The 14,832-nt window shown below is 31.7% G+C and overlaps 2 protein-coding genes across 6 annotated transcripts in view; one reads left to right on the top strand and one right to left on the bottom strand.

Moving 5' to 3' along the window:
• Nucleotides 1-14,832, top strand: part of LOC114341831 (cyclic GMP-AMP synthase-like receptor) — a 73,136-nt gene that overhangs the window by 8,762 nt on the left and 49,542 nt on the right. Inside the window, exon 1 of one of the 2 annotated variants that reach the window (XM_050657511.1) lies at nt 5,217-5,278. The exons of the other annotated variant lie outside the window; for it this stretch is intronic. The gene's annotated coding sequence lies outside the window, so the exon portion shown is untranslated. Of the gene's footprint in view, nt 1-5,216; nt 5,279-14,832 lie in introns of those variants that run through there. 2 annotated transcript variants of the gene reach the window in all.
• LOC114341801 (dehydrogenase/reductase SDR family member 7) overlaps nt 1-14,832 on the bottom strand; it is a 61,337-nt gene that overhangs the window by 26,524 nt on the left and 19,981 nt on the right. Inside the window, exon 1 of one of the 4 annotated variants that reach the window (XM_050657516.1) lies at nt 5,369-5,597. The exons of 1 other annotated variant lie outside the window; for it this stretch is intronic. In XM_050657516.1, the coding sequence (XP_050513473.1) occupies nt 5,369-5,489 (121 nt within the window). In that variant the 5' untranslated portion in view covers nt 5,490-5,597. Of the gene's footprint in view, nt 1-5,154; nt 5,271-5,368; nt 5,598-14,832 lie in introns of those variants that run through there. 2 more of the 4 variants (XM_050657519.1, XM_050657517.1) reach the window with 2 other exon arrangements.

The raw sequence follows: 14,832 nt of genomic DNA, 5'->3' as shown, positions 1-14,832 counted from the left end.
CCAAACACAAGCTGCGTCGCTCAGTGTGCGAGACACAGATTTCGTGTGCGTGCCTGGATTTCTTGGATTTCGTAGATTTATAAGATATTTATTAATTATCCGTTGATTTCGTATTAGGGATAGGATTGTGTATTTGTCTGACTGAAAAATCTATTGCAACTGGCTGAATGACTAATGTCGATGCTATAAAAAAAAGAATGTGTGTGTACTTTGTACGCACCTAAGAAGTTATACTTCTAAATATGATTTCAATGAAATAAATATACTTTCGGACAGTTTATTTGTATTTTATTTAAAGATTAAATTAATTTTTACTTACTACTTTCCAAAAATTTTTATTAAAACAATACCAAAAATAAAAAAAATATTAGAAAACACCAGGATTTGAACTGGGGACCTCTTGATCTCCAGCCCAACGCTCTACCACTGAGCTATACCCTTTTGTTTATAAGGGCTACAAAATTTCTCAGACATAGTGACAAACATACAAAGTGAATTATAAAATACTTTAAATATTACTTATTATCTTATTCCCGAGGTAGACAAGTCCAAATACACAAAAATTATAATAATAGTTGTTTATGATATAAATGTTAAAAGCACAATTTTAAGGCACGTATGTGAAAGTTTCGTGTGAAAGATTCGCTTCGCTCATTCTGCAATTCACATGAGTGCCTTAAAAATGTACTTTTTAACACCTATATCATACAATATTTTTTCTACAAACGTCTTATATATATCAACAATTATAATTTATTCATTCTCAATTACAGGACAATACATACAAAAATTTTTACTTGACATTCCATTTTTATATTTTTCTTGACATTACGTCAAAACTGCCTATACTGTCAATATGTAAATCATAACAACTATAGAATAACATCTACTTTTATTTTTGTATATTCTAACAAATTTTAATAGTTTTTTTCTACAAACGTGTTAAAAATGCAATAATACAGTTTAAATTAAATTTAAAAAAACCTTTTAAACCACCTTTTTCAAATTACGCAAGTTGTATTATTAATATTAATGTTAATAAATGAAATATAAATATTTTGACATTTCACAATTTGACAATTCACTTTTAACTGCAGTGCCTTAACATTTTTAAAGCACTGATGCTTTAAAGTAGCATTTTTAACGCTCCTATGGAGTGCTATAAATTGCATTTTTAACACGTTTATAGAAAAATATATTTAAAAACACTAATATATCCTTTCCACACCTTTTCTGGACTGATACATACATAAATTAAAACATTTAGTAACGAACTCCATACTGTATGTGTGAGCATGCGCGCAGATTAATAAAATTTCACCCTCAATAGCGCCTAAAGAAGTATAACTTCAAAAATTACTGCAAATAGTAGGGGAGAAAAGTATGCTAAATTTGCAGTTACTCTAGCGTTATGGGGACATTTTGGGTTATGAAGAGTAGGTCCTAAAACCAAAAAAGTTAAGTTTTCCATAAAGTGGGGGACTTTCCATTTTTTAATTTAATTTTCCATTTCCAACAATCGTTTTTTCCGATTATAGCGCCATCTATCGATAATTTGAAAAAATTTCTCGAATAAAAGTTGCTTATTTTTATGTAAAGAATCCAAATCTGCAATAAAAATTGGGAGCTCCTATTTAAGATTTTAAAGTAACCCCCACCCCACCTCTGTGGGGGGTCGTGTTTGGTGCCATTCGATAGATTTTTAAAAAATACTGAATGTGTGTATTATGCAGTTTTTCGATATGATGTTTATTTTGTAAAATATCTCGGGATTCGTATTCAAAATTTTAAATTCCCCCACCCCTCTCAGTGGGAGGTCGTGTATAGTATCATTTGATAGATTTTTGAAAAATATTGAACACATATTTTTTAGTCTTTCGATCTGACGTTCATTTCGCGAAATATTAGCTTTTCGTTTGTGAAACTTTGTGACTCACTCATTTCCTTACGCCCCCTCAAATTGTCAGATTTTTGAAATATACACTCTTTTGCATGTACCTACTTGACTTACCTTATCTTAATCTGACGTTCGAGTTTTTCTAAGGATAGATATTTTTTTCGGGCCCCCTTAACGAACTTCCCTGTATTAAGAGCCAATATATGGTAGAGGTATATTTACAGGGTACAAGGTTTCTCCCCATGTGATTATCTGACCCGCTCGAGTAACTGCAAAAATCCCCGCTTGGGCTCCCTTACCAAAATAATGTCTAATAAAATTTTCTGTAGGGTAGCTAGTTTACGGGATATAGTACAAAAACCCTTTGCACCCCTTATTCCAAGATGATGAGTATTTAAGAGCCAGGTCAACTTCGGAGCACTGTAAAACCCAGAAACATTAATGAAATGAATCAAATTTGTAGCGGAAATTTATTAGTTGAAGAACCATCTATAAAATTGCTTGAAATAGTTTACTTACGGGATACAGCGCGAAAACGCTTTGCACCCCTTTTTCCAAGATGGCGGTCAGGGGACAGGGGGTGGTGACTCCACAAACTTGAACTTAAGCTTATACTTACCCCTCTCCCCAACATATCAAAAAAATAAAACTGCTCTAAAAGATGCATGCTAAGGCTTAAAAAATGTAACATTTCAATGGACTATTACCCTGTTTATAGACTAGGAGGAGTAATTTGAATTTACCACGCCATAATGCTTGTTTGTAATTGGTAAAACCACCAACCTTAGGCACGTTTACTCCACTCTTATGAAATTTTGACACTATTGACATTTATGAAATTTTTACACTATTGGCATTTCATAGGTTAGGGGACATCCATAAACTACGTCGTAAAAATTTTGGAGTTTTTAATACCCTCCCCCACTTCCGTCGTAAAGCGTCGTTTGCAGTTGACCCCCACCTCATACCGACGTCGCAATTGCAACTCATGACCCCCCTTTTTAGTGATTTTTTTTTAAATTCCATGTTATTCCTAGATTTTTAAAAGTTAGCTCTCAAAGTTTATTTACGAATGTATCCAAATCAGTATTACTATGTAGCTCATTAATATCCGCGTACTCTTTCAATTGACTGTTGACTATACAATTAATAATTAGCCTTATAGGGACAAAAGACAACACTTTTATCGCAGTTCCTATGCTTTCTTAACTGCATAATATATTATATCTTGATTCTTATTTTGTTTTAATTTCAATGCCATTTCTTTTAAGTATAAATAGATACAATGTACTAACTAAATAGAATAGAATAATAGAATATTTTATTTCTATTCATTCTTTTAGAATTTTTTCACACAGAGTATTCAGTAAATAAGTGAATAGTTTAATATTTATTGCTTCCAGACGTCGTTATGAAAAGAAGCGCTTGTTTGAAGACATAGGACAATGTTTTATTGTTTGTTATTCTGTATAAAACTGCTAGCAATATTATAAAGGCTGTGAGTGATAAAAACGAAATGAAAAGTATGCGATAAAAGTAATACAGTAGAACCCCGCAAATCCGAACCCCGCAAATCCGAACTTTCGGCAAATCCGAACCAACGGAAAGTGAAAAAAAATTTTAAAAATTCAAAATAAAAATTTAAAAACATGTTTATTATGTGAGAAAATAATTGCGTAAGATGCTAGCTACAGTATTAAACACTGGAACACTAATGGGTGAATAAAAGTGTGGAGTTAGACTAAACACAATCAATAAAGGAATGTGCATAATACACATTTTCCATGGTATACTATGAACAAAAAAAATTGAAAAAGATAAGAAACATGAGAAACATAGTGTAATCAATATCCAGATTACAAATTAAATGAATCATTTACATGGCCGAATTTCCATGTCCCCTGATGAAAGAAACTGGCAGGGATTTAATATTTCAGTGATCTAAATATTTTTCAGCTTTAGAATATTGGAGGCATAAACGTGCGGATAGGGTTTCATAAAGGGATGGGTGGCAGTCCAAATCTTTTAAAAAACATCTTCGTTAGCTTCTTAGGCTAACTTTCGGATAATCCGACCTTTTCGGAATCCGAACAGGCTGTCCCCCCAATTAGTTCGGATTTGCGGGGTTCTACTGTATACAAATTCTTTTTTATTCTAAAATAGGGTATATTTTTATATTCGTGAACTTTAAACGACGTCGGATGTGCATTTATGTGGCCCCCTCCCCTCTGTCGTATACCGTCGTAATAAGCAAAGTCCCCCCTTCCCCTTTTCAATGACGTAGTTTATGGATGCTCCCTTAATTAATTCATTTATTTCGGCGATTTTTTGTGTTTTCTGCGTTATTTCTTTAATTTTTACATTTGTAGTCTGCTTTTATATAAAAACAGTTGTTTTTAGAACTCTTTAGCGAGGTATTAGTATATAATATTTATGGATTACCATCGAAGGATTACGATATTTATACAGTGATGAGCGCACTAACAACGGGCAAAATAACGCAAAAGATGGAAAACATATTAAGTTGTGAGATAAAAAGAGATAAACCTAGTGGAGGTGTTAAATTTAGCGATAGTAACTTATAGATTGACATTATATTGATTGTTTCCCACCTTTAGACGTATCGAACGAATTTGAGAAATGCCACTGTCACAGTGACAGTTTTAGTTGACATACTCCTCTGATACGTCTAAAGGTGAGAAAACAATCAATATAATAGGTTTGTTCTAGCATCAGTTTCAAACGGTTTGAAACCATCAGCGAATAGTGGACCAGCGCAAGTAGAGGGGATAGCACTGGTGACTGTATTATGTCCTCTCACTGACCAACTATTTGCTGACGGTTTCTGACTAGTTTGACTGTTTGCTAGAACAAACCTAATGTCAATTTATATGTTTTCCATCTTTTGCGCTATTTTGTTGGTTATTAGCACGCTCATCACTGTATATAATATAATAATTACGAATTACCATGATGAAAAAAGGAGATGTATTTGGTGATTTTTCTAGTGAAATTATTAGGTGTGAATTTGTTTTTGAGTTTACTCCTCCTGGTTTAAAAACAGGGTATAGTGCAAAAAATAGATCAATTAGATATGAATAAGATGAATATTTATGTGAAATAGGAAAGTAATGATATTATGAATGCAAAAGTACAAATTTAAATATTGGAAATATACACTTCTACGCTTCTACGTTATTAGAAATCAAGCAACTCATTAAAAAATGCTTAAAATATTAGTCGACACAGTTACCTACTTTCAGGAATCGACCCCATTAAAAACGCCACTGGAATAAATGCAACAGAATCCTCCTGATGATTTTGACACATACCTATGTTTATTATCATTTTTACACAAATTAGTTACACTTGAGTGAACTTGTAAGTACCTATCTACATCTACATACTAGTTTTTTAGTTAATTACGTTACTATTTTTAGACGTCTTTGTTTTTTACATAAATTTACTTACTTGGTGATTTTCCCAGCTTTTCCAAGAAGAATAATTGTACATCACAATCACTAACGCACAATAAAATCGTATAAAGCCCTAGATATACTAAATATCCGGCCCCCAATATAGTAAAAAACATATTTTAGTGTTTATGAGAACATTCACTTATCTTTTACTACGTTTACTACACACATTTACACATTACACATGCAGAAAAGAAAAAAAGTTAGGTTAGCTAGCGGTTGAGCGGTTCATAGTTCATACACGGATCAATTAGAGGGGCAACAGAATATCGCACATCCAATTCAAACATCAAACATCCAATTCAAAATGATATTAAAAATTTACAGGAGAGCAAAAACAAAATATTTGCTTTGATTATTTCCTAATATATTTTTTATTTTAGTTAGTATACATTTTTTTTAATTTTTATTTATTTATTTTACGGATACACCATTTTTACAAAAATACGACGTCAACCTTTACAAAGCATAGGTTCAATAGGTTGCGTTAAAAAAAAACCAAAATTAAAATTAAACAAAATTCAATAAAAGTAGTAGCTATTATTAAGTTATATAATGCTCAAAATCTCTCAACTGATTTCTTAAATGTTGCTATAGATATTCCAAATAACTCTAAACTATTGCTGTGCTCATTGGCAGTTCGTAAAATTCTTGTAATGGGTTCATTTTGACCATAATTTGTAGTGTGGAATGGAATGTTGAAAATCTCAGTGTTACGAGTTCTTCTAGTATTAACATTAAAACTTATTAAACTTAGTAACTCTGGATCTTGAACATATCCATTTATAATCTTAAAAAGGAAACATAAATCCGCTTGACACCTTCTATGATGTAGTGGTGAGATATTTAGTATTGACAGTATATCATCATATGTGTATTGTTCTCTAATAAAACCAATCTTGTAAGCACATACCCTCAAGAATTTATTCTGAACTCTCTCGATACTGTAGATGTCACTATTATATGAAGGAGACCAAATGAGAGAACCATACTCCAAAACTGATCGAACTAAACTAAAGTATAACATTTTTAAAGTTTGTACTGAAAACTGATTACAGTTTCTTAGAATGAATCCCAACATTTTTAAAGCTTTAGCTGAAGTTTCGTTAATGTGATATTTAAAAGTTAATTTAGAATCAAAATTAATTCCTAAATCCTTAATATTATGACGTGCCTCTAATGGTACATTATTTATACAATAATCATAATTTACAAACTTTCTTGATCTTCCAAAAGTAATTTTAAAACATTTTTTTATATTTAAGTATAGCATGTTTACCTCACACCAACTAGCTAAGCTTTGTAACAAAGAGGCGTCAACTAGGTTATTTAATATTCGAAATATTTTAAGGTCATCAGCAAACATTAGAAAATTACTACTTTTAATCACTGAGGATATATCATTAACAAATATATTAAATAATAGAGGCCCAATATGAGACCCCTGAGGAACTCCTGAGGTTACAGATACTCGTTGAGATAAACAGTTTCCATATTTAACATACTGACATCTACCAGATATATAACTACCTATCCACTCAATTATTTTACCTCCAAATCCATAGCCTTTTAATTTAGCAATAAGCAGATCATGGTTAACTCTATCGAAGGCTTTAGAGAAGTATGTGTAGATAGCGTCAACCTGACCCTTCTGTTCAACTGAATTAGCAATGAAATTAGTATACAATATTAAGTTTGTGCATGTAGACTTACCTTTAGAAAAGCCATGTTGTCTAACATCAATTATATCTTTACAATTCCATGTCAAAAAGTTATTTACAAGGCACTCAAAAAGTTTGGGTAATACAGATTGGTTACAAACCGCTCGATAATTTTCAACATCATTTTTATTACCAGACTTAAAAATTGGTGTTAAATAACTAGTTTTCCAAAAATCAGGAAAGATGCCAGTACTCAGTGAGGAATTAAATAAGTAGCAGATAGGTTTTACGAGAGTAAAAATGCAATGCTTGAGAACATAAGCTGGCAAACAATCTGGTCCAAGCGATAATTTCCAAGGCATCTTTAAAACACTATCAATTATGTCTGAGAGCCCAAATAATTATTCACATTTACACTCTGCTGATAGTTAAAAATTGGGATCTGATTAACTTTATAAATTAGAATATGTAGTTGAGAAAAACTTACTAAATAAATTAACTACGTCTTGAGCATTATCACCTGTACTATCACCGTAGGACATATTAGATGGCAGATTATAACTTTTACGTTTATTATTGATATACTTCCAAAAATGTCGAGGATTAGATAGAATCCCATTCTCAATATTATTCAAATAGTTAGTATAACATTGAGAGGAGACTTGTTTACATTCATCTCTTAACTGAGAAAATCTTAAATAATCATCCCTTCTACCAAATAATTTATACTGCTTATGTATTTTCTTTTTTAAATATATCAACTTCCTTAATTTACCATTAAACCAAATCGGAAACGAACTTGTTTTAAATTTTTTGATCGGAACAAATAAGTCAAAACCTGTATACATAAAATCATAAAATACTGCTAAGCTGTAATTCACACCATCTGATAAAAGTAAGTCCCAATTAATACTTGCAAAGTAATCATTTAATCCGACATAATTTGCATTTTTAAAATCATAATAAAATAGGAAACTTGCATAAATTTTTAAATTCGAAAAAAATGTTATAAATCACAACAGAACATAATTTAAAACATGTATCAAAGATAAAAAAAGTTTTGTTTGTCTTTCGTTTGGCCCCTAAAGACGATTAAAAATTCAAATTAAAACAGGTGGTCCAAAACGCATAGTGACGTCATATAGATTTTAAATTATCTTCTAAGTTATTATGAGGTTTTACCGCGTGAAAATTTGGAAATATTATTTTTAAAGGAAACTGAATAATATTACGGTAGTGTCGAAAATAATTGTCAAAGTTAATTTAAATTTGGAAATCTCTCCGAAAAATATTAATTTTTGGCGGATTATTTGATTTATACCGTTCTAATTTAGTTTGTTTAGTTTTGTTAAACTTTTCCTTATTTAGTTTACATTTTGAAAGTGTTTATAAGTTAAACGTTACTTGAAAACTCCTCTATGGAGTCATCTAGTGGAGGCGAACCGCCTGATATTGAGAATTCGATGGATAGTAGCTGTGATTTACAAGATTTAAATGGATTTCTACCCAACCAGCCTCAAAATAAGATAAGTAGTAGTATTAATCTTAACAATATTAATGAAAAACAAAATACTTTAGTAAACTCAGATCAACCAGAAAAAACCAGGCCTGTTTATTTATACGAAAAAATTGATTTAGGACCTTTTTACATTTTCATTGAAAACTCCAGTTTAAATTTTACAGGAAAATTAAACGCTGTTAAAATAGGCGAGATCCTATTTACGTTACATCCAGAAATTGACAATTATATAAAAAAAATTGACTCAATCGGACGCAACCGAGTTAGGGTCTCATTTAAAAATTATAGTAGCGCAAATGCTTTAGTTACTTCCAAATTCCTTATTCAAAAAAATCTGACCGCATACATTCCAAAATTTCAATTGTTTAAACTAGGTGTAGTAAGGGATATAGATTCAGATATATCGGAAGAATATCTTAAAAATAGAATAAAGGAATTTGATCACCATTGCAAATTCTCGGTTGAGTATGTGAAACGAATAACAAGAAAAATAGTAGCAGATGACAAAGTAATATTTAATCCAACAAAATCAGTTATTGTGTCTTTTAAATGCCAGAATATACCAAAGTATGTAGTAATTAATCATGTCTTACACACTGTTGAAAAATACCAGCAAAAGGTAATTATCTGTTACCACTGCTATAGGTATGGGCACATGAGTAAGCAGTGTAAAAGTAATCCTCGCTGTTTTAAGTGTCATGAATCTCACCTTTCCGATTCTTGTTCTTTATCATCGTTTAACAAAAAATGTCTATCCTGTGAAGGTGAACACTTCACTAATGAATGGGAGATATGCCCAGAATTTGATCGCCAAAAGAAAATAAAACATTATATGTCTGAAAACAGCTTATCTTTTAAGGAAACAATTAAACTCTTTCCTAAGATAACTTATGCATCTATAGCAGCCAATAATTCCTCAATAAATTCTCATCAAACTCCAAATATGAATGCACCATCCTCTTCATATTCCTTTACTCAATTGTCCACGTCTCAAACATCTTCCAATCAGTTCGCTCTACCTTCAGTTTCAAATAGATATACAATAATAAAACCACCAAAATACAAACGACCTATCTCTTCCTCACCAGACCAAGTAACAATGGAACATCAAAAAATAATAAAGTTACCCCATGTCCAACAGACCTGGTGGTATTATCACCTCTTCTTCGTATCAATCTACATTTAATCCAGAACAAGGATCTAAAATACATGAACCATCAAAAGAATTAACAGAATTAATATCAAATATAGTTACAAGTATTATCTCTAATATAAATCACAAAAATTTTGAAATTCCAGAAAAATCAGTTCTAGTAAATTCAATTCAATCAGTTTTGAGTTCTCTCTTATATAATAATGAATAGATTGGTAATTTGTCAATGGAATTGTAGATCGGCTAACTCTAATAGAGAAAACCTTATCCACCTATTAGAAGACCAGAAAGTTGATATCGCATTATTATCAGAAACTAGATTTAAACCAGAAAAGTATTATAACTTTCACGGGTACAATATTGTCAGAGACGACCGCTTTTCAGTAACTGTTGGCGGTGGCTCAGCAATTTTAATAAATTCAAACCTATATTACGAGGAAGTCACCATGAAAGTAGATTTAATAAACGTCAATAAAGTAGCAATAAAAATAAAGTTTAAGTCATATACTGTCACATTTATATCTATGTATGTTCCCCCAGGAACCAAGTTATTGTTACAACAATGGAACAATTTCATAACATCTATAGAAAGACCATTTATAATAGGAGGTGACCTTAATGCTCACCACATTGCCTGGGGCCTAGACAACCAAACAGATATGAAAGGTAAAATCTTGATGGACTGTATAGACGATAATAATTTAATATTCAAAAATGATGGCTCTCCTACTTTCTTTAGGAACTTCTCGAAATCGGCAATAGACCTGACCATTTGTACTCCTGACTTAAACCACCTGATCACTTGGAAAACACTTCAAGACCTATTTGGTTCAGACCATACACCTATAAGAGTAGAGTTAGAGGATCAACCAACTCATACATATAATCCATATTCACAAAAGTGGAATTTAAAGAATGCCGACTGGAAATTATATGAACAGTATTCGGAAGATGTATTCTCTCAATTTAAAGATATAAATTCTTATGAACAAATTTTGCACAATATAAATACAACTGCATCCTACTGCATCCCCAAATTTAAAATAAAAAAACCGACTTCCAGAGGAAAATACTGGTGGGATTTAGAATGTGAAGAAGCAGTCAGAAGAAGACAGGAAAGTTTTTGTATATTCAAAGAAAATCCAAACCATGAAAACCTACTTAAGTATAAAAAAGATGATGCACATGTCAAGAAGATCACTAAACAAACTAAAAGAAATAGCTGGAGAGATTATGTCGGATCCCTAAATAGGTCAGTCCCTATTAAAGATGTATGGTCAAAAGTTAACCGAATAAAAAATAGAAAAACAATGAACAAAGTCCCTGTTATTCTGTCGGAAGCTTCGTGGATAGAAGAGTTCCATCAAAATATCACACCGCCGTCTGCAGAATTAGTAATTCCTGATTTACAACTAAATGCTCTGTACGACTATCCAGAACCAATCCGTTTCCTAGTCAAACCATTTTCTGCCACTGAACTAAACTTTGCGTTGAAGAAAAACTCAAATTCAGCACCAGGTGCCGATAATATCCATTACTCGATGCTATCAAATCTTTCAAGAATTGGTAAGGCTGCACTACTAAATATATATAATGAAATTTGGATGCGCCGCATAAAGATTCCTGACGATTGGCACGTTTACACTATTATCCCGGTTTTAAAACCAGGAAAATCATCAAAGAATTGGGATTCTTACCGTCCAATCGGTCTGGCTTCCTGTATACTAAAAACATATGAGAGACTTATTAAAAACCGTCTGGAATTTTGGCTAGAAAAGAACGACCTATTACCAAGAAGTCAGTTTGGTTTTAGAAAAGGTAAATCCACACAAGATAGCCTCTGCCACTTTTTAATAGACATTTATAGTTCCTTTACTTATAAGAAAGCAGTTAGTGCTTTGTTCTTAGATATAAAAGGGGCTTACGACAACGTTAATCTTCACATACTATACGCGAAAATGTTGGAAATAGGAATACCCGAGATAGTAACATGGAACATCATTAACTTATACATTAATCGAGCAGTTCACGTTAGATTAAATGGAGATCAATCTAACTCCCGATACACATCTTTGGGACTACCTCAGGGTAGTATCCTAAGTCCTATATTATATATACTGTATACTGCTGACTTAGAAACTAAACTTCCTCAACACATAAAAATCCTACAGTACGCTGATGATGTTGCGATATATGCAGAAAATAAGTCAATAGATAGATGTAATAACTACCTTAAATCGACATTGAATATTATAAAAAAATGGGCTACCGATAATAACTTAACAATATCAGAGAGTAAATCAACCATTGTTACCTTTACTAAAAAACGATATGTTCCTCAAAGCCATCTACAATTTGATAATACTAGTATTCCTTATAAAACTTCAATAAAATTTCTTGGCGTATTTTTAGACTCCAAATTAAATTGGAAAGAACACACAAATTACATATTACGAAGAATGGAAAATGCAATGAATATCATGAAGACTGTAAGTGTCAGTAACTGGGGAGCTGATCCAAACATATCAATATTACTATACAGAAATTTGATAAGATCAATCTTAGACTATGGATCTATTTTTTATGGCTCAGCATCAAACTCTGTACTCCAAAAAATCGAGAGGATCAAAAATAAGGCACTTAGGTTATGCACTGGTTATCTTCGTAGCACACCTATATTGGTCATGGAATGTGAGCTTAATGAACCTCCACTTTCATTACGCAGGGAATACCTAAGTGAGAAATTTATAGTTAAAACAGCGGTTAACGATAAACTGCTATTAAATAAAATTGTTCATTTAACCACCTCATACCTAACTCATTATTACTGGGAAAAAAAGAAACTGATTTTAGTTGTGGAAAGCTTCCTCAACGTTTCTAATTCCATTGGCGACATACACCAAATTGAACAAAGCTCGTCTCGAAAGCTAAATTATGAAGATTATTTATCTCCAGTTAACTGTCATTTAAGTAATATTCGTGCGACAGACTTCCTTACTAAAATAGACCACCTTCAGTGTGTACAAAAAAACTGGGGGAGTTATCAGAAATTATATACGGATGGTTCAAAAATGGAAGGAAAAGTTGGATATGCTATATATTACCCACAAAAAAGTATAAAAATAAACAACAGATTACCTGATAAAATGACAATTTTCACAGCTGAACTCATTGCAATCAAAGAAGCATACAAAATATGTATTAATCAAAAAGAACTCAATTATGTTATATTTACAGACTGCCAAAGCATTGTAAAGACATTGAAATATAATGTACATAATTTTGCAGAAAATTATATCATCAGTGACATCATAGCAATGAACAGTGAAGCTTTGAAATCGGGTAAAAATATAATATTGTGTTGGATAAAAGCACACATTGGTATAAAAAACAACGAAATAGTAGATGATCTGGCTAAAAAAGCAACAACGAAGGAATCCACTCTGCATACTTATCAACTTCCTATGGGAGACATAATTTCTATTATGAGATCTATCAAACGGACGAAATGGCAGGAACAATACAATAATTCAGACAAAGGAAATTATTACAAAAAAATCCAGCCTACACTTCCCATCAAGACATGGTTTAATCAAGTTTCCAACAAAGGCTTTATCAAAACTATTTGTCGAATAAGAAGTAATCACTGTCTGACTCCAGTCTACAAAAGAGAAATAGGACTTGTAGATAATGATGAATGTTTATGTGGAGAGCTAGCTGATCTACAACATATGCTGTTAGAATGTCCTTTACATTTTATTGAAATATCAAACTTTTTTGCCAATCTAGTTCAAGTTAATGTACAATTTCCTTTTAATCTTATATACCTTTTACAATCAAACAATCTAGATGTTTATAAAATTTTGTACAACCATGTTAATTGTTTAAAATTAAAGCTCTGAGAAAAAAAGAAAAAAAAATAAAAAAAAAAAAAATAATTAAATAAAATAAAAAGTTACTAAGATCTAAACCTCCGCGAGGTTGAATCGGGTTTAGGTCTTAGCGCGATAAAAAAATATACAAAAAAAAAAAAAAAAAAAATGTAATAAAAAAAAAATGTTAAAAAATATAATAAAAAAAATAATAAAAAAAAACAGAGTAAAAAAAAACAGTAGTACTAATAGTTTTAAATTTAGATACTAAGCATATATTTTGTAAAAGAGAGAATTCAAAACACATTGACTGGCCAGTTGGTTGCTTAAACCAGTGCCAATAAAACATAAACACACACACATGAATAATATTACGTAATAAAAAAATGTGTAAGTTCCCTCATAGGTTTGGCATTCGTTTTGACACTGACACTAAGTTTTATAAATATATTTGATAATTTCTATTTCTGATATATTTGAGTGTTTTTAAGATATATTTTTTAAAATGACCGAAGAGGGTTTTTGTAAAGGGCAGTCTGATAACTTACCTATAGTTGATTATGTGTATGGTGGCTACATATTTTCAAAAGAGTGAAAATTTTTCCGTCGGAGAAGTTCGGGGAGTTAAAACAGATAAGTAAGTATGTACATATATTATGTATATTATACTCCCATTATACCTACTAATTTCATACTGTGATTTTATTCTGATTATTATTCTCATAAGTATTTAACGATAAAACTTAGTAGGTACACACTTCCTATTAAGTATTCAGTATCAATATATACAGGGGGCATGTTTCTCTACGTAGCGTGAATGTTACATGTAATGATTTAGTTTCATTAGATTTGATGCGCCATACTTTCATCCAGTGCTGAATTCTACTTAGGTTTGATTGATTGAAGATTCCTTGATGCTGTTGATGGATCTGTGTGGGATGCCAGGATAGCAGTGTCATCTGCATACGTTGCAACTGTAGTTGTACTAGATGTTGGAATGTCCGCTGTGTATATAAGATATAGAATTGGGCCGAGAACGCTGCCTTGTGGGATGCCTGAGTTAATAGGATATATCTTAGTGTGCTCGGTACCGTGCTTCACAAGGAAGTGTCTATTTTCTATGTAGGATTTTAAGAGCTGGAAGTGAGGATAAGGTGGGAGCTTCTTTAATTTTATTTGTAGTCCTATATGCCATACCTTGTCAAAAGCCTGAGATATGTCAAGGAAAGCAGCAGAACAGTATCTTTTGGCGTT

Source organism: Diabrotica virgifera, chromosome 8, assembly GCF_917563875.1.
Source record: "Diabrotica virgifera virgifera chromosome 8, PGI_DIABVI_V3a".
NCBI classification, from domain to species: Eukaryota; Metazoa; Arthropoda; class Insecta; order Coleoptera; family Chrysomelidae; genus Diabrotica; species Diabrotica virgifera.
This window is presented reverse-complemented; position numbering and strand designations above follow the sequence as displayed.